This window comes from Lactuca sativa, chromosome 9 (genome assembly GCF_002870075.4).
Source record: "Lactuca sativa cultivar Salinas chromosome 9, Lsat_Salinas_v11, whole genome shotgun sequence".
Classification (NCBI taxonomy): domain Eukaryota; kingdom Viridiplantae; phylum Streptophyta; class Magnoliopsida; order Asterales; family Asteraceae; genus Lactuca; species Lactuca sativa.
The window spans coordinates 71,885,757-71,910,949 of record NC_056631.2 but is presented as its reverse complement, the minus strand read 5'-3'; the positions used below and the strand labels follow the sequence as shown (position 1 = coordinate 71,910,949).

At 32.5% G+C, this 25,193-nt stretch overlaps 2 protein-coding genes and 1 long non-coding RNA gene across 8 annotated transcripts; 2 read left to right on the top strand and 1 right to left on the bottom strand.

Annotated features, from left to right (window-relative positions):
- Window positions 1-434: 434 nt before the first annotated feature.
- On the top strand, window positions 435-1,394 carry LOC111901697 (dehydration-responsive element-binding protein 1A). The gene has a single exon (XM_023897583.3). The coding sequence runs from the start codon at window positions 544-546 to the stop codon at window positions 1,210-1,212; it is 669 nt and encodes a 222-aa protein (XP_023753351.1). The 5' UTR covers window positions 435-543; the 3' UTR covers window positions 1,213-1,394.
- A 6,835-nt stretch (window positions 1,395-8,229) lies between these two features.
- Window positions 8,230-9,260, top strand: LOC111901696 (dehydration-responsive element-binding protein 1A). The gene has a single exon (XM_023897582.3). It carries the CDS (start codon window positions 8,432-8,434, stop codon window positions 9,098-9,100), a length of 669 nt encoding a protein of 222 aa, XP_023753350.1. The 5' UTR covers window positions 8,230-8,431; the 3' UTR covers window positions 9,101-9,260.
- Window positions 9,261-12,302: 3,042 nt separating this feature from the next.
- On the bottom strand, window positions 12,303-20,293 carry LOC111901695 (uncharacterized). 6 transcript variants are annotated; one of them, XR_006186756.1, is made up of 4 exons: window positions 20,044-20,293; window positions 17,102-19,576; window positions 15,977-16,762; window positions 12,303-12,688 (listed from the first exon to the last, which is right to left on the bottom strand). It is a non-coding gene; the product is annotated as an uncharacterized LOC111901695 (long non-coding RNA). The 6 variants fall into 6 exon arrangements; XR_006186755.2 differs by lacking the exon at window positions 12,303-12,688 and adding an exon at window positions 13,977-14,380; XR_006186757.2 differs by lacking the exon at window positions 12,303-12,688 and having other exon boundaries at window positions 13,977-16,313; window positions 16,640-16,762.
- Window positions 20,294-25,193: the final 4,900 nt, after the last annotated feature.

The window sequence follows — 25,193 nt, the reverse complement described above, 5'->3', positions numbered from 1 at the left end:
TCGATACCTACGGGTATACATATAAATAATCCGATTAACATTTTTTTAAAGTTATCCAATAAAACGAAAGCAATAAGATATAGTTTGTGATCCCATGACATACTCTATCACCAATTTATGACATACTCATCCCACTTTACACCTAACCAAATTTTCATTCGAAGGAAAAATATATGACGCGTATAAAATTGGAAATGATTTATTCTACTTCAGTTGCAATAAATGAATATATTCGACCAAATCCCTCTATCTTGGATTACTATAGGGACCAAATTTGTAATATACCAAATATCACGCGTTTTATCCAACCATTCACAAAGGACATATAGCCCCCCAGCTGTTTCTCCAACCGACTAATCCACCCGCACACGCCCCCAGATGAGTATATATACATCGCCATTTGCGAATCACTCACTTAAAGGCGCTCATTTTTTTAGAAAACCCTACCAACAATCCACAACTTCACTGATAACTTGACATAACTACCAACAAACCATAACTGTCACTCCATACTTCCAAACACTACAAGCAAACAAGCTACGTATGGATGCCTTCAATGACTACAAAAACTCCTATCTAACACTCTCATCTGAAAACCCTCCTCTAGGATCCTCTTCGAACTCAAACGACACCAGAAGCACCGGTGGGGATGCAGTTGCTGACTCAGAAGTGAAGCTGGCTTCACAAACCCCGAAGAAGAAAGCCGGAAGGAAGAAGTTTAGGGAGACTCGACACCCGGTTTACCGAGGAGTTAGAATGCGGGATAACGGGAAGTGGGTTTGTGAGGTGAGAGAGCCCAATACGCAGTTCAGGGTGTGGTTAGGGACGCATCCCACTGCTGTAATGGCAGCTAGGGCACATGACGTGGCTGCTTTGGCCTTCAGGGGGCGATCGGCGTGTTTGAACTTTGCTGACTCTGTGTGGCGGCTGCCTGTCCCGACGTCTAACAAAATAGAGGATATACAAAAGGCGGCTGCAGAAGCTGCGGAGGCTTTTAGATATACGGACACCGAGGATGCAGTGGAGAATGTGGAAACAAATGAGTTGCCGGAAGTTCAGTCTTACGTTGATGAAGAAGAGATTTTCGAGAGTTCCGGATTTTATGCCAGCATGGCCGAGGGACTGATGGTGCCACCTCCTCCGATGGTGGGGTATGGCAACTATGGCGATAACATGGACTTTTGTGATGACGTGTCTTTATGGAGTTTTTAGTGTTCGATTGTGTGCTTTACATATCCTTTTTCTTATTTAAGATATGTACTATGTAGCCAGGTTGATTGTGTTTTTCCGTTTATGGCTTAAACCTTTTTTTTTTAGCCAGGGCAATGGATTCGTTATATGCAATATTTGCATTGTAAAATACATCATTTCGAAATAAAACACTTCTTCCATAACCTGTTTACACTTGTAGGAAAAGTAAAGTTAGTTTCAAATATCAATGGAAAAACTCTTTTATTTCTTCAAACTTTTACAAACAACAAATCTAGTAACATCTCTAAAATACACTACAATAGACACAGAACTAAACTAATTGAAAGATACAAGTCTATTGAATTGAGATTAAACCCATAGCTTATAAACCCTAATTTCTTCTGCGTGTCAAGAGAACGAGAGTGTGTGAGAGAAACGAAGAGAGATGAAGAAGTGAATGAATTAACCCTCATCGTCTCTATGTCTTTAATATATAGTACTCCCAGTAGTTTGGATTTAGTCCTTGCACTTTCTTTTAGCTACATATCCTCATTCGTCATCACACTGGTTCCATCTTCTGTCTATTCTAGCTATCTAATCCTCAACTTTAAGCAACATTTCATATTAGACCCTTGCATAAAACAATAACAAAGTACAAAACTTGAAACTTGTGTCTATTATTTTCAAAAGTTAAGATTGAGAGATATTAATATCTTTTAATACCATCTATCGATCATAACTTAGAAAAGGATATGTTAATAACAACTTTTTACACAAACAACTGTGTTGAACTCCGTTTAAAGATTTTATAAACATATCTACCATTTGTTCTTTAGAAGAAGTTTTAACCATTTTTTTACTCAATCTCAAATATTTTCTCTAACAAAATACACAATATTTCAATTGGTAAATCACACTTTGAATTCCAATCTTGTGACGATTTAATAACCCATCCAACCTCACAATCAAGTAAAGGCTTTATACTGAAATCAGTTGAGGATTTGTGAAGACTTTGTTGTTTTTATTAAACTTCCAATAAAGTTATAGACTTTCCAAAGAAAAGGCAATCGAGTTATGGATCTCCTATAACTAACTAGTACATTTTCCCAAGTCAGCATCTACATGAGCAAACTGACTTAGAATTCAAAGATCTATTCAATGCGCTTCCTTTATCCGAATTTGCCTTTTAAGTATTTTAGAATTCTTATAACTAAGTTTAAATATAATTTTCAAGAAGAATGCATAAAGTGACTCAATGTTTGTATTGCAAATAAAATATCAAGATGAGTTTTAGGTACGTCCATAAGTTTCCTCATGAGTTTTTTGACAACAATATATATATATATATATATATATATATATATATATATGGAATGAGTTCTATGGAAAACAAATAACTAGGGCAACATCTACCGGAACCAATAATCAAATGACAAGTGTCCATTTCTTTCTTCACAAGTAATGTATTGTGGAAGTTATTGTGGAAGTGATGTGTTGTCATGTTTTCATTGGTTCAAATATATGTTGTCCTAATCATTCATTTTCCATATAACTCTTCCCATATATATATATATATATATATATATATATATATATATATATATATATATATATATATATATATATATATATATATATAACTTATTAATTATACAAAATTCAGGTACGGCTCAACAAGTTTGAGGTTTTAAGCGAACCAAAAATATAAAACTCTTTAATAAACAAAAAAATTTATTAATTAAAGAGTTCATTTTTTTATTATGTATATGTGTTCTGTGAATCACCATGACAAGCTTCCTTGAGTTTGTTCTAACCTAAATTTAGAATTTCCAACGAAAAAAAAAGACACAGAAGTATTCAAGACTTGACAATTAAAATTTGGTATTCTTTAATCAATGGATAAATTAAAATAATTAACCACAATCGGTTAACCCTAATAGATGATAAAAAAAACCAAAAAAAGAAGTGAAACACATACCTTTTGACGTTGAGGATTTGAGCAATTAAGAATCGAGATAGAAGAATTGAAGATAATGTGATGTTTCTGTTTTCAAGATCACACTGAAGTATCGCATGTGTTTCGTCTTCAAGAATCAAGATTGCTCACTGTGATGTGCCACATCCGACAATTAGTAATTGACTAATTAATATTTTAGTTATATTAATATTGTGTTAAGTTTGGAGAATATGTGGTCTTTTAGAATCGGGGACCTTAAGCCCCTAGCTTAGCAAAATATAAGGTTGAGTCGCTCTTGAAAAAATTAGAGTCTATATGTTCTCTACTAACAATGATAGACAAATCTAAAGGTGTATCAACATTTTTACATCTTAACAGCCCATATTCATATAGCAACTTAATAATATATTTTATCTCACGCAACAAATACCACTTGGAATATTAATTATTTTAACAGCAAGACAAAATCTTTATCACAACCAAATCCTCAAGCAAAAGTTTTGTATTCAAAAAATCTTTAACTTTTTATTTCTTATGAGGAATTGCCTGACAGGCAAAATTATATAATCTACATACACAAACAAATCAATAAAAGAATCAACTTTTAGCAAAGTATATAAAGAATAATTGTTTTGTTATGTTGAAAATCATAATCAATTAAATAGGTTAATTTCCCATTCCACATTTATGGGGCTTGTTTAAGACCACATAATAACTTTAACGACTTATAAATTGTGGTTTTATTTTTGAAAAATATCCTAAAGGCAAGGACATACGTACAAATTCAAATGGAAAGTTTCATATAAGAAACTATTATTAACATCTTAATGATACAAGTTCAACCATAATTAATCCAATAAAATTTAAACATTTACTTGTAACTAGTTTACCAACCAACAAAAAAGTTTCTATCACAATCTCAGCATGGAAAACCCCATACCGTTCATCCAGCAACTCCATGATCCCCTCCTTGATGGTACCAAGCATCATAGGAGTTGCATCCAAAATATCACAAGTGATCTAAGACGAAACGAACTCGCGAATCCTCTCATTAATCAGCTCAGCACAGGAGCCTGAACTTGAACTTGAACCAGAACCAGAACTAGAACCAAAAGCTTCTCCACGAGTGTTCATCACCATACCATAAAACCATACAATGATCAGAACATACCCAAAGAATCCAGATTCTACATGCTTCTTAGAATCCTGGTGACTTTCCTTAATTCGAGTATGGATCATGTGCTTCCAGTAGTACAGACCTATTACTACATTCCACATCTATCCTTACTTTCCTCAAGAATCATCGTGAATCTTCTAAGTCACCTTTTCATATTGATACTCCTCATACCCGCTAAACAACGCACCACTCACACCAAAACACTTCCTAAGCTCTCATAGGATCCTCCACCTCACCATGCCATCAGCTGCTAAAAAACTCCTACTAATGTCTATTAACTACTTCATGAATAAAATTTCATGCAACAAATTTTAAATAATCCTTCGACTAAATGACTTGACCTTACAACGATTGGAAGCAGACAATAGTTGCACATAGGGGTGCAAACGAGCCGAGCCCGAGCCCGAGCCTGGCTAGGCTCGGCTCGGGCTCCTTTAAGTTATATGAGGCTCAAGCTCAAGCTCGGCTCGATTCGAGCTTTGTTGTACTGAGCTCGACTCGAGCTTGTAAATAATTATATAAGCTCGGCTCGTGCTCGGGCTCGACTCCTTTTTATTTGACATGCCTAAATAAGCTTAAGCTTGGCTCGAGATCATTAAGAAGCTTGTTTACTAATACCCTAAATCCATAATTCTCCAAATATATTTTTATTTTAATATATATATATATATATATATATATATATATATATATATATATATATATATATATATATATATAAAAGTTATATTATATAAAGGCTCGTTTAGGCTCGCGAGCCTAATCGTGCTTAATGACATAGGCTCGAGCTCGAGCTCGTTTAATAAACGAGCTTAATATTAAGCTGGAGCTCAGCTCGAGCTCGTTTAAAATCAATTTCGATTCGAGCTTTTAACGATCTGATCCCGAGTAGCTCACGAGTAACTTGACTCGTTTGCACCCCTAGTTGCACAATAGGGCCAAATCAGTCACTCTAAGATTATTTAACCTTCGTAACATGTAATTTAACAATTAATTAACATCAATATGAGTCCTACAAATCACAAAGCAAGAAATATTCGAGCAGTAAAACTTTACAGACCACAAAACATCAACATGCATCCTACCTAATAGGCATTCTTGCATACAACCCTTAACATATCCTCATGCTAACTTCTAGCATGCAAAACATATAACATAACAACATATATGGGTATTCTGGGAATCACTTACTTGAGATCGGTTGATTGCACGCATTGCACCCCTTTCTTTGTAAAAGTATTTTTTTGGAAAATTTTATTTTCTTTCAAAAAGATTATTAATTCCTCAGTTTGAATTCGGACATACCTGAGAGTGTGCCTGAATCCCTCAAACAAGGCTCTGATACCAACTTGTAACGTCCCAAAAATAGTAGTGAAAAATTTCATTGTTAAACCATCAAGTCATACAACATATATTCCAAAACCAACAAAGTAAAAATATATTTTTCAAACATCAGAGTACTTGGGTATGTACGATAGTACAAAAGTACTTGGATAGGTACGACAGTACAAAAGTACTTGGATAGACATTACAACACAGTAACTTACACGGCCCTAATACATCCTCTCATTTATTATTGTACACAACCCTTTAATACCTAATTATATTATTAAGTATTTTATTAGATCAAGTAACAATCATATCATATTGTAGAAATATGTTAAACACAACAAAAATAGCGCACATAACATTTAAGCAATTAGAATTCTTGTATCTATGTGTAAATTTGAAAGTAATTATGCACTCACTTGAAAGTAATTCGATGGTTTATATTATTAAGTATATTATTAGATCAAGTAACAATCATATCATACGATATTTGTTCTCGATTGTCTTTATATCGACATAATCATATGGACGAGATCCTCAACTCTCGTTTAGATTGTTTTTCCTAACCATCAACCGATCTCTACTTTGGTTTCTGAATTGTATACCACTACGCTGAAACTTCAAAAAATCATAACTCCCTCTCATGAAGTCAAATTTGGATGTTCCTTATATGCACGCTCTCGTTTTAGCGACTACTACAAATCTCGAGTGATGTGAATAGGATGGAAATTACAACTTCTCATTTATGAAAGGACATGAATGCCCTCCACAACCTCATATTATCCATAGAAAGGTTTTAAACAGAATGAAACTTACTTGTAGTGAAAGGATATCCATGATCCCGACTTCACAAAATGGAATAAAAGCCAAGTAGGAAAAAAGAAGATCGGGTCCATAACTGTACAAAGTATAATGATGGATGAAATATGTATGAAATCAAGACCAAAAGTAAGATTAAGATGCCTAGATTATTTTAAGGTAGTAGAGTGTTACATATCATTTGCTATTCCAAAATCCCTCTTCTCTGTAGGACTAAATGCCCCTACAGATCTTGCTCGTCTCCAAAGACCTTCAGACAATCCTCCAGAATTTTCCTCATTACTTGATATCCTACAATCAAAGATTATTCATTCACTAATTCATCACCGTAATTAATCAATATAGATTTATGTATAAAGCATAAAGCATATTGTATATAATCAGAAAAGGCAAGATCACAGCGCCTGGGAACAAGGTAAGGAACATCTTTATCTACCATTGTGCTAAAATATGAACACACACGCACACAAGTTTTATTTAGATTTGTTATATAATGAAGTTGAAAAAAAAGAATAGAAATGAGAGCATACTTGAAGGTGGATTCAACAGAAAACAGAAGAACATGAACATAAAATATAGATATTTCATCTAATTCTCCATGCTTTGGTATCAAGAGAACGATTAGATTCGCAGGAAAGCAAATAGAAGGGAGAAGAAAAAAATTAGGGTCAAATATAAGAAACTTAAATCATCTGCTCAAATTGCTAACTGGAAGGTAGACTCGTGATCGTTTACTTCAAAATAAGGTAGACGGGAGGTGGAACCCTCAATCACCGGCGTTAGATTTGTAGAACGCTCAATCGTCGATAACGGTAACTTGATAGTGTTTATGAGTCTGAGGTTACCAACCATGCAAAGCATTTGTGTGGAGCTCGTATGGAATGATTTGTGAAACAACTGATGAAGTTTATTTTAGGGTTTATGAGGGTTGGAGGTGGGGGAAGACTAAACGCCTTGTCGATTTTATGAAGAAAGTGGAGGCATCGATAGTGGGTAGAGGAGCTGCTTCCATAAGGTAAAAAGGGAGATAGAACAAGGCGGGTTTTCAATTTTTTGGGATTTCATTTCCCCCTTGCCTATTAAAAAAACTTAAAATGAGTTCATGATAAAAATTATAAAAAAAAAAAAATCATGAGGGACCTTTTAAACCAACATACTAAACATGGTTGAGGTACATTGATAATAACCTTTCCATCTTTTATATAGAATTAAAGTTTTCTTTTTCTCGACTTTCTTAAGATGAAGTTAAATTTTATTATATATACTTTGCTATTAGAGGTAATAATTTAGTACAATTGTAAAGAGGACTGACCATGATGTTATCTTCCTCAAATATATATATATATATATATATATATATATATATATATATATATATATATATATATATATATATATATATATATATATATATATATATATATATATATATATATATATTACTATTTAATATTTTTATTAATCAACCGTGAATCAACGATTATAATTTTATATAATTAAAAAAATATAAATTTTTTAATTAATAATATATTAAAAATAATTAATTAATAATTATAAATTTTAATTAATTTTGTGTATAAACTAGGAAATGATTTTATTCTACTTCAGTTGCAACAAGTGAATCTTGGACCAAATACTTATATCATACATTAGTATAAGGACCAAATTTGTAATATACCAAATATCACGCGGTTAAGAAATAAAATAACTGGTTCAGGCTCCTTCCTTCCTCCTCCACACAAAGCCCCAGCTGTGTTTTTTACTTTCTCCAACCGACTAATCCACACGCCCCCAAATCGGTATATATACATCTCGATTTGCATATCACTCACTTAAAGTCGCTCATTTTTTTTAAAAAAGCCTACCAACAATCCATAACTTCACTGATAACTTGAAATAACTACCAACAGACCATAACGTCACTCTTTACTTCCAAAGACTACAAGAACAAGCAACGTATGGATGCCTTCAATGAATACCAAAACTCATATCCCGCAGTCTCATCGGAAAATCCTCCGTTAGCATCCTCTTCAAACTCAAACAACACCAGAAGCACCGGTGGGGATGCATTTGCTGACTCAGAAGTGAAGCTGGCTTCACAAACCCCGAAGAAGAAAGCCGGAAGGAAGAAGTTCAGGGAGACTCGACATCCGGTGTACCGGGGAGTGAGAATGAGGGATAACGGGAAGTGGGTTTGTGAGGTGAGAGAGCCCAACACGAAGTTTAGGGTGTGGCTAGGGACTCATCCCACTGCTGTAATGGCAGCTAGGGCACATGACGTGGCTGCTTTGGCCTTCAGGGGGCGATCGGCGTGTTTGAACTTTGCTGACTCTGTGTGGCGACTGCCTGTCCCGAAGTCTAACAAAATAGAGGACATACAAAAGGCCGCTGCAGAAGCGGCGGAGGCTTTTAGATACACAGACACGGAGGAAGCAGTGGAGAATGTGGAAACAAATGAGTTGCCGGAAGTTCAGTCTTACGTGGATGAAGAGGAGATTTTTGAGAGTTCCGGATTTTTTGCCAGCATGGCCGAGGGATTGATGGTACCACCTCCTCACACGATGGGGTATGGCAACTATGGAGATAACATGGACTCTTCTGCTGATGGGTCTTTATGGAGTTTTTAGAGTTTGTGTGATTTACAATTTACATATTCTTCTTGATGAATAAGATGCGATAGGGGCGAACTTTCATTGCCCATCGTACCTTTGGGGCCCATCCTATAAGGGCCTAAAAATTTCATTGGTTATGTAATGTTAATATATATTCGATTAGGAAATTGGATTGGTTTCGGGTCGACGGGTTACAGGTTGGCGGGTTAAAAATTATAAACCTAATCCAACTTATATGATATATAGGTTGACGGGTTGGATACTTCAACCCAACTTAACCCATATAACACGTTTAAGTATATGGATACGTACACGTGTTCACATATTAGTGGGTCGAATCCAACTTTTATAACACATTTAATAAATAAGCAATACATTTTAAAAAAAAATAAAGTTTTTTCAAGATAAAGTCATAAAGTGATTAAAGTCATTAAAAAAAATGTTTTCAACATAAAATCATAAAACCATTAACATACATATAAAATTGAAAAGTAAATTTATTCATACAAAATACAATTGTTCAAAAATACCCAAAAATACTTTGACAATTCATTCATGTTAGAATTAACATTTCTTCCTCCAAGATTAACTTCTTCATGACAAACTTCAAATAGAACCAATACAACAAAATTAAATTTATAATATTTTGAAAGCTACATAAATAGTTTTATGCATTCTACTCTTTCTACCAAAAAGAACTCACAAATGACAACTTAACATATGTTTGAATACAATGATACAGATATTAAGAATACGGAAGTAAATCAGATTTCATTAATAATTAAATATATCTATTTTTTTAAATGTAATATATATATATATATATATATATATATATATATATATATATATATATATATATATATCCATATTCTAATAAATAAATAGGTTTATTCTCATATTGACAAGTGTCATTATATTAGAACTCCTCATTAATATTGTAAGTCCCCTATCATGCCACTTGTCAATATATTAATTATCAATTTCAAATTTTAAACTTTAAATTTCCCACCCTAATTATATTAAATATTTTTTTTCATTTTAATTATATTAATTAATAACATTAGATTAAAAAATAAAACAAAATTAATACAAATTATAAAGTGATAATAATTTCACGTATTTATTTAAATCAACGATTATAATTTTATATAACTAAAACAATATATCTTAAGTAATAATTATTTAAAATAATTGATTGATAATTTTGATTTTTAATATGAATGTTTAAGTAATTTTATAACCGTGGTTTTTACGGGTTATAAACTAATATATATATATATATATATATATATATATATATATATATATATATATATATATATATATATATATATATATATATATATTTGTGTGTGTGTGGGTTGGCGGATTGACCCACGAACCCAAACAGGTAACCCAACTTAACCCATGAAATAAACGGGTTGACGGATTGGCAGATAAAAAATCTCAACCAAAATTCATTTATTTTCTGGTTTGGTCAGTGTCGAGTTACGGGTTAGGTCAAGAATTGTTACTCATATAATCAATAGTTGAATTAAAAAAAATAAGAAAACTTATAGAAAATGGGAATAGCGAAATTCAAATGCCCAAATTTGATACATTACTAAAGTCGGGAAGAAACAACATCATAAATATAATTATCGTTGTTCGTAGAGAAGATGAGTTGTGAAAAAAAACTAGATGATATCAAATTAACAAATTATAACCAATAAATTATGAAGCAATCAAGTAATGATAAAATAGATTAAGTTCTTTAGGTCATATAAACTTCCACGTTTTAATGGTTAAAATCTAATTGCATATAGAATCTTATTAATTTTTATTTTCATTATAGCATGATAAGTAAATAAAAAAAGTTCAAAGTTAAGATATTAAAAAATTACATAGACTCATCGATGCTAGCTAGAAGAAATTAAAGAGTTTGACTACTATATGTTTATATAAAGCTATATTAGACAATATTGATCTTAATATTATTATTAATAACTTTGTATCTAAAAGTATATATAAAGTATTTTTCTAAAAATATATATAAAGTATTTTTCTTTAAGTTAATGAATTTTTATAAATAGTTTGACTATATTTGTGTATTTGGTAATATTATTAATGATTTTAATTTTTATAAATAGTTTGACTATATTTGTGTATTTGGTAATATTATTAATGATTTTAATTTTTCTTTTAAAAAAAAAGAATCTCTCTTTTAAGGGTCATTTTTATTTCCACTTGCACCCGACCAAAAATCTGTTTACAATGACCGTGTATAGGTCCATTCTCTTTTTTTCATTTATCGCTTAATCTTTTTTGTACATAGGGCCTAGGGGTGAGCGCGGTGCGGTTCGGTGCGGTTATTAGCCAAAACCTCACCACTAACCGCAAATGCGGTTAATCCATTTTCAAAACCGCATAATGCGGTTATTTTTGCGGTGCGGTTTTGTTTTTTCTGTGTTGCGGTTATTAACCGCATGGATTTTCCCGGAGCTTCGATACATTTCGAAATCGAGAGATGTCTAGAGCTCAAATAGTTTTAAGAGTTCAAACATATTATTTGTAATAATAAAAAAATAAAAAAAATAAATAAATAAAATAAAATAAAATAAAAAAAACCCATAAGGTATAAGACAATTAACTATTTAACTTGAACCACAAACAACTAATATCTTAAAAACATCAAATCAATAGTAATTAACAATAAATATTTTAAAATTGTCTAATTTCATCATTTTTTAAAGTTAAACATAAGAAAAAACCAACACTTTTTCTTCTAGTATTTTATCCGTCTTTCATTAATGAAACTTCTCTTATTTTTATTATTTAATAAACTAATAATTGATAAAAAAAATTGAATATAATATATGCGGTGCGGTGCGGTTTTTTTGCGGTTTTTGGAAACTAATAACCGCACCGCACCACAAACTTGTGGTTTTTGAAAAATAGAAAACCTCATAATCGGTTTTTATTGCGGTTACAATTTATGCGGTTAATTTTAGTTGCGGTGCGGTTTTTGCTCACCCCTAAGTCATAGGCCAATAGATACGTAATATGCAACACTTGCATTGTAAAATACATCAATTCGAATTAATTAGATACGAAATAAAATACTTCTTCCATAACCGTTTTATACTTCTAGGAAAAGTAAAACCAGTTTCAAATATGTTAATAATTGTGTTAAGTTTTACAAAATCAGTTTATGTGAAACTCTTCAAAAAAAATATAAATAAAAAAACATTTTGATTCTTCAAAATTGTACAAACAACAAATCTAGTAACATCTTTAAAGATACACCAACTCAAAGAACTAAACTAATTGAAAGATTAACAGGTCTATTGAATTGAGATGAAACCCTAGCTTATGAACCCTAATTTATATTGCGTGTCGAGAGGATGAGTGTGTGACAGACGAAGAGAGATGAAGAACCGAATCAATGAACCCGCTTTCGTCTCTATGTCTTCGATAAATACTCCGAGTGGTTTTCCTTCAGTTCTTGCACTTACTTTCAATTATATCCTCAACACATTAGTTATATCTTCTGTCTGTTATAGTCCCTAAGTTCTTCTAGTTATCCAATCCTCAACTTCTAGCAACTTTTCATATTAGACCCTTGCATAAAATAAAATTGAATTCTATTATTTTCATAACTTAAGATGGTGACATATCAATATCTTTTAATACCTCCTTCAATCTTAACTTTGAAAATATTTGATTATAATAGTTTTTTACACTAAGAAGTATGTTGAACTTCATTTAAAGATTTCGTGAAAATATGTGTCACATATTCTTGAGAAGATGTTTTGACTAATTTTATTATTCAATCTAAAACCTTTTTCAAACAAAATACATAGCCATTTTATTGTGTTATATTTTTTCATGAAAACATGGTTAAGTTATAATCGAACGAGAGAATTGTCACAACATGATATTTAAATTCGGAATGACACTTTATATTCAATTTTTTTAATTAAATAAACAACATAACTTCACAAGTAACAAAAGCCAAGGCTCTATAGATTTGGTTGAAGATTTAGAAACTGTTTGTTGTTTTGTACTTTCCAAGAAATTAAAGATGTTTTTAGCAAAAGAACAAATTTTATAGTAATAATATTTTTTTCTCCTATCAGCATCCACATGAGCAACCAACTTAAAATTCAACGATTTACTCGATGTAAGTCTAAAGGTGCATTAACATACAATTCTAGGAATATTAATTAATATTATTACTAAGAAAAAACTCTAACACACTCAAATTCCTAAATAAAACCTTTTGTATTTAGATAATATATAACTTTTTTTATTTCTACCAAAGAATTAGCAGTCAAGATTATATCTTCTCAAGCAAAGTAGTAAAAGACTGATTTTATAACAAAGTATATAAAGAATAATAATCCATGCTTTGTTGAAAACCATAAATAATAATAATAAAAAAAGAGATTAATTTATCATTCCATTTGTGGAGTCTATTTAAGACGATATTAATAACTTACGAACTTTGATTTTGTTTTTCTCTAAAAAATACCCCAAAGGCAAAAATTACAAATACATGATTTGTATTTAGGGTTTGAATATCTAAGTAATGTAACCAATTGACAAGTTTTTTATTTAAAAAAATATGGTCGTCACCGGGTATGGTCATTACTGAAAATTTTTACATGATATATATGGTCATTCATAACCTGAATATTGTATACGTCTATAGACATTATGAATAGAAAAATAAAGTGTTTATATGGTTATTCATAACCTGAATAATCAGTGTCATCTTTTTCTTACTTAAATGTATGAGGTTATGAAGCTTATGTAAGACAAGAAACTTCTAACAAATTAGATCCCATATTTACTAAGTGTTTTTTTGTAGGATATCCCAAAAATTGTATGGGATATTACTTCTACATTCTCACTGAAAATAAAGTGTTTATTGCTATAAAGATTTTATTCTTACAAATCAAGTTTCTAATACATAGAGCGATTGGAAGACATGTAGAACTTGAAGAAGAACGACAGCCTAATACACCAGAGGTTGAAACTAGTACACAACAAGAAGTTGTTGAACCTAAACAAATTATTGATCATGAACTCAATGAAACAAAAAGTGTTCGCATATATGGTATAGTTCATCAAGAACCAAAGAGATATGGATTTCTCATTGATGAGTGTTTTCTTGTGGATTTCGATGAACCTATCAAATTACCAGAGTGCCATGTTAGATTCTGAATCTGACAAACGGTTTAAAGCCATGAACATTGAGATTCAATCCATGCATGAGAATCAAGTATGCGACTTGGTAGATCCACATCCCTGCAGTAAGACTATACAGAGTAAGTGGGTTTTCAAAAAGAAAACCAAGCATCTCAAAGTTGGAAAAAAGTTACACTCAAACTCACGGTGTCGGCTATGAGCAAACCTTCTCTCCTGTGGCTATGATCAAGTCTATAAGGATACTATTTTCCATAACCGTCTATTATGACTATCATATATGGAAAATGGACATCAAAACGACTTTTCTTAATGGATATTTATCTCAAGATGTCTATATGTCTAAACGTGAAGGTTTTGTCGGCCCAAAGTATCTTGATAAAGTGTGTAAACTTAAAATATCCGTTTATGCATTAAATCAAGCATCTCAAAGTTGGAATCATCACTTTGATGAGAAAATCAAAGATTGGTTTTATTCAAAATGAAGATGAGTCATGTGTTTACAAAAAAACCAGTGGGAGCAGTGTCACATTCCTACCTTCTTTAAGAGGAGTTAAGGCTTCGCTTGAGAAATGTTTCTCAATGAAAGATTTGGGTGAAGCCACTTATATTCACGGTATAAAGATCTATAGAGATTGATCAATGTGACAAAGTTAAGCTAGAGATGGTAATCCATATGATTCTACAGCTAGATCCATCATTTATGTCATGTTATACACAAGACTATATGTATCGTATGCTTTGATCATGACAAATAGATACCAACAAAATCCAGGAGACGTCATTGAATTGTTGTAAAGAACATTTTGAAGCACTTACAAAGTGTTACACTGATGTTATCTGCCAAATAGGCATAGATGATTCTAAATCGTAATTTGGATTTGTATTCACTATTAATAGAGGCGTGGTTTCTTGGAAGAGCTCCAAGTAAAGTGTTGTTCAATCTACTACATAGTCGGAATACATCGATTATTTAGAAGTAGTATGTATGAAGAAATTTAATGAAGATCTAGGGTTTGTCCTTTTATTTCAGGACCCCCTAGAGATTTTGTGATAATGAGGGTGTCATTGTGTTAGCTAAGGAACCCAAATCACATAAGAGAAATTGGCACAAATCCAATAAAGATTCAACTGCATTCAAAATATAGTTGAAGATGGATATGTTTGTATTCGCGAAGTTCTACAGATCAAAATGTTACAGACCCATTCCTAAAGCCATTACCATCGGCAAAGCATGAGCATCACGAACTCACGGTAGAGTTGATTTAGTGAATGGACTTGATTTAGATTTACTATTTTGATGTTAGAACATTGCAAGCAACAATTATGTAATGAATTTGATATATAGTGATATGATACTTTCATTAGTGTTTGTTGTGCTCTATGTTAGCATATTTAATCCTTGAATAAATCTAGTTATTTTAAAAGGGCCGTAGTCAATCATAATAACAATTATAAAGGAAGACTAATATAAATTGAATTGGTTAAATTTCATAGGTTGAAATTAGCAAAGGGTTGCAACCAAGTTCATAGATACTTGTTAAGAGACAAGTATTGGACTTGACCAATTTCAAGATCACTTTGTGGATTGTCATCATGAGTGACTCCAGAATAAAATATTATGTTTGTATCCTTAAAACTGAGATGTATATTAGGGGCTCAAATGTGAGGAGTATTGTGCTTTAATATGGTTCTTACCTTCTCTTTAACTAGGCAGTCATGTCATAAGCTCATCATTAGCTACAATATGATCTGCATAAGAGGCATATGTAGTCAAAAAGAAATTTGTTTCTCTTATGCGTTAAGAGTAGGACATCTAAGGCACCCAACTAAAGTTAAACATCAACTGAGAATGTGATCAACATCTCATGCTCAACATGATGTTTAAAACAAAGGGATAACTGATACGTCACCTTAGTACTTCAATCGAAACTATAAGCTATTTGGAATTTGGATTTTGATGAATGACACTTCATCATATATATGTTACTGAGGGCAATGAAATGTTGCTAGATGTTCACCACTGTTTTCAATGCTATAAGTAACATATCATAATAAGAACAAAATTAGTGGTCACATTTTAATATATTGACCGGCCTTTTGGCTTTTAACAATACAACCACATATTTCCCAACGTGTCAATTGAAAATTGACCACATATCTTTTTATTTTGCGATAACATCAATATTTTCACAAAATATGATCAAGTGTGCAATATGATTGCAAAATATGACTTTTTTCCAAATAAATTTATTGTTTTTTTGTAGCGGGACTGTTCATAAAGCAATTTCTCAATTTGGAATTAACACATTGTATTGGCAAAATGTACAAAGTACAAGAAATTGAGGGAAAAAATCAAACCTGAAACATCATGAAAAGGAGTATCCACAAGCGGTCAACGCTATGTTAAATATGGTAGAACATTTGTTACTCAACAAAAGAGGTTTTCCCACGACATTTGGTGATTCTTGCGTTCAATATATTCTATTACAAGAGTCAAAGGTGGTCAAAGAAATCAATATTTTGACTTCTCAAGAAAAGATCATAAGATGAATATGTTTGATTTATGTGATGGTTTCAAGAGGAAAAATGAATTTGTGTCAAATGGCCAACCAAGTTTAAGGCAACTTTCGGACCTCAAAGAACATAGATGGTGCGAAACAAGATAAAGAAATAAAGCATCATTAAAAAAAAGTTATTTAGAAGGGCAAATTGGTAATAAACAAAGTAAAGTGTGTTTCTATTTTGGTAAAGAAAATGTAAGTGCATCATAAGTATTAAAAAATATGAAAGTATGTTTCTATTTCCTATAACAAAGCTTACCGTAAGTACTTATTGAAATCATCACAATCTCTTCATGCAGAATCAGGAGCTTTCCCATTTTCATTGTTATCAGCTTCCTGTAAAAAAAAATAAAAAAAAAACCTTTCCACATACAAAACAAAACTCTTGAAATGGTGATAATGGCAAAATTGTAAATACACAACATACTACAACAAATACATTATAAAGAAAGCATATGACTTGTTCAAGAAATGTAATTACACCATTTTTAGTAATACAACTAGTGGTTGGCTTTGCAAGCTGCTCGCTTTATAATCCACACAATTCGCCTCCCATCTATTTATTAAACTTTAAGTAAAACTTATAGAACATAATAATGGTTTTATACACCTACATATCAAATAAAATACCTCCTTACACTATGAAATATGTAGCATAAACATTCCGGAAGGAATATAGCATTGGCAGCTTCACCCCATACCAAAAAAGTTCAAAGAGATGAAAAGTATATTCTTTTCTCTATTAATATTTAAACTGCAAAAGCAAAAGAAAAACTAAGGGATCTGAGCTCTAGCTAACCCTAAAAATATCATAGGGGTAGAAATGTCATACTAGCTCCATATAAGTGTGTCGTTTAGGTAAGTGCACCACTAGATGTAGTTATCAAGAGACTTCAAGAATACTCTCTCCACAACTGTCTCATCTAGTTTCTAAAACAAATTACAAAGTCAATAAACATAGAAAAGAATATACAAGCCTCTTTAATTATCAGATTCCTTGTTAATTTCTTCCACATGAAAATGACATAGAGGAGAGTATACTGGCCTCTTTAGTTGGAATGGAGTCAATAAGTGAATTAAGTTCAACACTTTTGGGAAAAAAATAACAATAAAATAAAATTGGTAGTGGAAAGAACCCAAGAAGTGAAAAGTCTAAGCAAAAAAGTTACTCACTTAGCAAGGGAGAAAGAGCATATTGGGTCCTTGTTACTAAAGAGTGTTTTGTCAAGAAGAATGTAATCTGATCTTTCTTCACACAAAAAACACTTTCACAAAATCTTATTTTAACTAAAATGGTTATCTTTTATATATACATAGGCTGGTGCTCTTGAGAGCATTATAAAACAATCTCAACTTGAAATAATTGAACTCCATCATACTGTTGATGAACTAAAGCATTTTCTTTTTATAATGACATACATGAAGGAGATATGTTTCATGATTAAAAATAAAAGTAAATGCACTAAGGAAAGGTCATATCACATGAATTTAAGCCAAATTCACCTTGGTTGTCATAAATCAGTTGACCATTATGAAAGCCTAAATCATGTTTTCAGTTGAAGTACTGATCATGATGATTTGGTATAAGATATCTCTACAACAGCTCCAGATATCTAGCAAACAAGAAAATCTTAAATCATAAAAGCCTACATATTATAAGTCTATAACCTTATATGAGTGTTTGTTATTTTCTTTCCTCTTTATTAGCCACTGAAGATTTACCCATCGATTTTGGATTTATTGGGAAAGATAATACTTCTAAACCAGAAGGGCTACGTGAGATAATAAAGGGCTGTAAATCAAGCTACAAAGCCTTTTAAGTTTAACTGTACTCATAGGTCTATGCTCCTCATCTCTTGAACTGATTTTGACTTCGATTCTGTATGAAGGAATTCTATAATTTCACATCCAATAACATAACAATATTCAATTATGCTCGATCGTTATTCGACTAGCATAATTAATTAAATATAGGAAGAGTAGGAACAAAAATTGTGAGATATATAGATGGAAAACTAACTCGATAAATGTTGGAACAAAAATATTACAGCTAATCGAGACATAGAGTACCTGTAGAAGAAGAGATGTAGACGTGAGTTGGAGATGCAGCGGCGGTGGTGGTGATGACGGCGTCAGCAGCGGCACGACGGAAGCAACGGCGGAGTTATGTCCCGATGTCGACGAAGAGAGGGCGATGATAATGCGTTCATATCGGCGTTTGTGGGAGTGGGGTTTCAATCATATCACGTTACTTAGGTTAAAAGTAAAACATGGTATATTAGAGGAAGAGAACCCAAGAGTCGAACACAATTGAAGAGAAATAAATTATTTGACGAAAATTAGAAGAGAAATAAAAAATGAAAATTTAATATTATAACTGAATTTTCATAATTACTTTAAGAATTATTTATGTAATATTTTTTATTAAATAAAATTCTTAATGGCATATTAAATCATTATGTCACCAATATTAACTATCAACATTAGTGACAAAAAAATATTAAGTGTCATTACATACATTAAATTTTTAGTGTCATATAAAAAGTGTCACTAAACAACATCTTATATATAATGACAGATCAAACATATACCCATTAAAGAAACTATATTTCATTTTATTTATAGTGCAATCTTGAATTACTTCTACATCCCATATAGCTTATGTGTCACCTCAAAGTGTGTCTCTCCATAGAAACAGAAAGTCACCATTACCAGACATGGAGCACAAGCACATCTAGAAAAGAGAAAAGAATAAAAATAAATAATGAAATGTTTGAATGTATACTTTGAAAGCAATTATCATTAAATAATTTCACATATTATCTCCATAATTAGTGTTCACATTTGCTTCTCCAAAATCTAAATATGAGTACTCTGACTATATAAAAAAAAAAATATAACTTTTATCCTATTCCGTGATTAATTTGTAGAGTTCCCGAAACAGTTAATATAAAGTATCCTAATAAGTGAAGACTATATGTTTTTAAGAAATTAAAAAACAACCTACTTGTAGCGAAGGGGATGATCATTTTGAGAAAACAAACATTCAATCTATCATTTTTTTATTAACAAAAAATAATGTATAGAGCTGAAATAACTGCTATAACACTAATTACTTAAATAAAAAACTAACCAATCATTCAACCAGTAAACAGCCAACCATATAAATGAGAAAGAAACCAAGTGAAAAGTCAAATATACCTTGATCCCTTGAATTGTTGTCTTGTTCATTACAAAACCGAAGAAAAATCTCTGAAGAAAACTCACTGGGGTTTGAGTGATTACTGGTGATTGGCGCAAAGGATTTAAAGAAACAAAATAAGAGGAACACTAAGAGAGTGAGACTTCAACCGTTGGTCGAGGTTGAATATCAACCATATAATATACGTAAGGCATGATGTCGATTTGAGAAACAATAAAAATGGATTTTTGTTAGTTAATATTAACAAAAATAAAGATAATACTATATAAAAGTGATAGTATATAAGTAATGATAAACTACAAAAAAGTGAGAATTCCCTATTTAAAAAAATAAAATTATAGTTGGAAAACCTAATAGTATTATAATATTATATGCATGATGTCGTTTGAGAAATAATAAATGAGGTTAAGGTGGTGGGGTAGTTGACGCTACCTGTTTCCTCTGTAGTAGCAACCTTTACCAAGGTGGCATCGTCGACATCTTCCCGCCACATCATGCTGCACTGCTGGCTCGTCTGAGTCGTCTCAGCCATACGTTTTGATTCGAAAAGCATTCTAGACAATTCTCAATTATTTAAATGATTATATTATTATTTTTATTCAGATAATATTATGACATCTGTTGCGCTTAGCCATACATTTTTGGTGATAAAACAAAATTATTTAATTGCTATAAGTAGAAAAAAGCACCGTTGCTATCATATTCTTTCTCAAATTATTGGCTGTCACTGTCCACTACGTTGAGTAAGACATGCTTTTCAATTTGTTTTTTCTTTTATTTTATTTTGTATTTAATCATTTGTGTTCTAATTAATAAAATTTGAAAAGTTTGTGAATACTTTTAGTTTTGTGACATAAGAGCTTCATCCAAGTACTTTTACACGTGTAAGATCATAAAATCCGACACATTGATAAAGTTTGGTCACATATATTTTGAAATAAATGTTTAATGTTATAACTAATTGGTATAATTTCGGGAATAATAGTAAATTTTTTTTAAGTTACCTTCAAGTGGTAAAATAGTTAGAAAAACCATTTAAGAGAAAGATAAGTATTTTATTAATTTATTACAGGTTAATAAATTTATTAGATACTAGTTAGAATTAATTTGAAATTAATTTGGAATTAATTAGAATTTATTTAAAAGTATAGAGACTGAATATTAATTGTTTAATAGTTGAGCAAGTTCATTATAGAAAAGCATAATTCATATATCTTCAAAACATCATAAACAACTGTCAACACATATCAGAGTAAAAACATCCCAGACTAACACAATGGTGTGTGTACTACAGTTATCTCGAACTTTTCTCCTTGCTACTGGAAGTACCTGAAACCAAAACTGAAAACTGTAAGCACGAAGCTTAGTGAGTCTCCCCAAACTACCACATACCATACACATAATCACATAACCATGTACATTGGGCCCCGCCCGACATCGGACGAATCCAACATCAGGCCCCATTTGGCATTAGGCCTCGCTTGGCATCGAACTCTGCTCGGTATACAGATCTGTCTCTACCAGGTCTTGCCTGTTTCTGGGCCCCGCCCGTTATATACATACAAACATATAAGCATAATCATGCTAGTACATAACAGTCAAACACAACCCTATAACTGCTAGTCTCAAGGCCCCGCCTATCTTGGGCCCCGCCCCTACTCTACTAATAATGAGATATGGAATCCCGTCCACACTCAGCTAGTGATAAGATATGGGTCCCCGCCAACACTCACCTCCCTATCATGCACATACAAGTATCACAAAGACAACAAGTATAACTAAAAATGCATTCCTTCCTCGGGTACCACCCGACATCGAACCGTAGCTCGGAAACATACATATAAACCTTCCTCGGGCCTCGCCCGACATCGGACCGAAATACGAAAACATATAAACTACATCGGGCTAACCTCGTCATTGAATCAAAATCCAGTATACACTAACATACATAAACGGGCTAGTATTGGTGCCTTCGACCCGTTCCTACTGGAGAAAACTCACCTCACAAGCTGACTGCAAAATCCCACGAATAGACCTCTCGCTGCTAGCTAGCAGATCCCTGAACTGCTGATCTCTCGACTCCTCAAGCTATCATTACCAACATAATACTTAGTCAGAAACTGATAATCCTTCTTAGGGTAAATGACCATTTTACCCTTGGTCAAAGTCAACGCTTGGTCAAAGTGAAAGTCAACCTGAGTTGACCCAACTCGTGGAGTCACTCCCTTGACCCGCAGAGTTCCCACGCTACTCACTGACAAGACATGACGAGTCAACTCGTCGAGTCCTTCTACAGACTCACCAAGTCCTGCCCTTCATAGAATCGGGACAAACAAAACTGACTCGTCGTGTTCTCCCAGGAACTCGTCGAGTTCCTCTGTCTGTTTGGCTATCTTAATGAATTAAGCCCCTACACCTTAGCTCCAAGCTTCATACTTCACATAAACCCCGAAAATGTCATTTTAAGGGTAAAGTTTCCAACTTTACCCGTTAATACCTCTTCTTAATGGGTTTAGCTCAAACCCTAACTCCTTGGGACCTAAAACTTGGTCCTTAAGCCATTCATACCTCTTCCATATGAGTTCGGATTTGTCACAAACCTTGTCTTGTGATTATGGTTATGACAAAGTCACATGGATAGGAGCACATGCACCATAAAATCTAAGTGGCAAAGGTTTCTCTCCACTTCATAAAAGGATCATGAGGAAACACCTTCACTAAGTAGATTTAAAGAAATATCAGTTGTGTTAATTGCATTCTCAAATTCGATTATGATTACGGCATCCCTCTTCATAGTTCAAATTGTGAGAAATGGAAAATAGTCTGAACATTCAGGACTTACTGTTGTAAGTTCTGAAATAGTTTAGACATGCATATGACCTATCTAAGGAAAGGTGTATGAGTTTGAGAAGCCTAGATAAAGTCTTATCGAAGCATCTTGTATTAGAAATCTGAACTTTGTTAAGAAAGTCAATAAGTATTGATTTCTAGAAGTCCAACTGATTTCTAGGTACATATCAAACCCAAGGGGAGCATAAGTGTTATGCTAGTAAGGACATAATTATTGTGCTAGTGGGAGCATAATCATTATGATAGGTGTTGTGAGTTAGCAATGCTATTTATAGGAAACAAAGTTTTGACTTGGAAAGATGCAGAGGTTGAAAAGTTGTTTTGTTATAGTAAGGGAGAGGATACCTATACTTTATTTCGAGTCTAAAAGTTTAGATTGAAGTGTTAATCAGACTTAGTCATGAGCATATATGAATAACAGGTTGAAATGTTTCAACATTGGAAATTCTAGACTCAACCAGTTCAATCAGAAACAAAAAAGGTTGGGGAACCATAGCCCGACTCGCTGCGTCCTATAAGCGACTCGTTCGAGTCCCTCAAAGTCCAAGTCTACCAAGTTGATTTTAGTCGGGCTCAATGCACCTAGAACATTGATCTGACCTCCTAGGATCGATACAGCACGTAAAGTTACAAACTTTACGTGCATGCATGGGTTAACTAGTTCATAAGGACCCAAAATGAAGTCTACAAGGTGCATGGGACTCCTATGGCCATAAAGTTGGCACCTTTATGCCATGGGGACCCTTAAAGGTTTAAGATCTGAATGTACAAACCCAAAGATGCACACAATCCCGAAAATGGCCTCACTATGACTTAGAAAAGGTGGAAAATAGCCCTAAATAGAGATCTAAGAAATGAATAGTCAAGGTATCAGCTTTATACCTTAAATGAGCTGGAAGTGTGCCAAAACCTCTAGATCTACTTGCTTTCTCTTGATCTCCCAAGCCTCCTCTTCCTTCTCAAGCTTTAAAGACACACAATTAGCACACAAAGCTCAAGAACACTCAATAATCGATTAGGGTTTCGTGAAGAGAGTCTGAGGGTGATGGGGGCTGGAGTGGAGGCCCTATAAGTTGCTTAAACATGGTGCAAACCCTCAAATTTAGGGTTTCATGCAGACAGGTCTACTCGTCGGGTCGGGGCTTCCGACTCGGCGAGTAGATTCTTCCACCCGCGTCCAAATTTAGCCTCCACTCAACGAGTTGGGACCTCCAACTCGTTGAGTCCCAGAGTAAAAGTGCAAAAATTCTTATTTAAAATACGTACCAGGAACAGGGCGTTACAGAAAAGTTCCCATATATATATATATATATATATATATATATATATATATATATATATATATATATATATATATATATATATATATATATATATATATATATTCAATACATCTTACATGCCCGGAAGCATAAAAATATGTGATTTTCAATTTATTCTAGAATTAAATCTTAATGCAGACACAATCTGATATTTGCTACTTATTATTAGTGGGTTAATGTAATTACGGTTTTAACAACTTAGTAACTGGAATTATAAAACACTAATTCAAGTGATCAGTTATAAAATAATTCTAGGTAAACATTTATGAAACACAAAATTGAAACCACTAGATAGAAGTACAAATTAAAAACCAAATATAGTTATTAATCCCATAAAATTTTTGAGTATTTACATAAATGAAACTAAGGTTTTAAGCTAGACATGACTAAAAATTAACCAAAACAATAAATAAGAAAAATAAACAGTAAATCTGATTAAACTAAAGTAACCAATCGAGTTGTTATTCTCATATCTTCATAAATCGTCGGAAAAACGTCAAAAAGACCGGAAATTCGCTTGCAAAATGTATGGAACGAATGTCCTTGGTTTAGAAGTAATGAGGGTATTTAAAGGGAAATTTCAGTATTAGATATAGACATGGCCTTAAAACAAAATTTGTTTTTTTAGGCGCAACATTTAATCTTAAATAAATTAGGAAACGACCCGTTTTTTGTTAGGCGCAACTTATCATTGTAAATGGAACATGACCCGTATTTGGTCCTTTTCAGCGTTTCGTCTTCAGGCTTCATTCTAAGCTACTTCAATCCAACTCTTAGATTGTTAACATGTTTCAGTTCCAGTTAAGCTTAAGCTCCAAATATGCTCCAAGCTACGTCTAATGCCTTCATAATATTGTTTCACTTTAATTTACCTGAAATAAACATCAAACAGGAGCAACAAATGTATTCGGGTAAAAACATGAGTTATCCAATTATTATACTAAAACACATATAAATGTAGAAAACATGATGCAAAA

Coding starts and splice junctions, on each gene's coding strand:
- LOC111901697 (XM_023897583.3), top strand. CDS start 544: ATGGATGCCTTCAATGACTACAAAAACTCCTATCTAACACTCTCATCT.
- LOC111901696 (XM_023897582.3), top strand. CDS start 8,432: ATGGATGCCTTCAATGAATACCAAAACTCATATCCCGCAGTCTCATCG.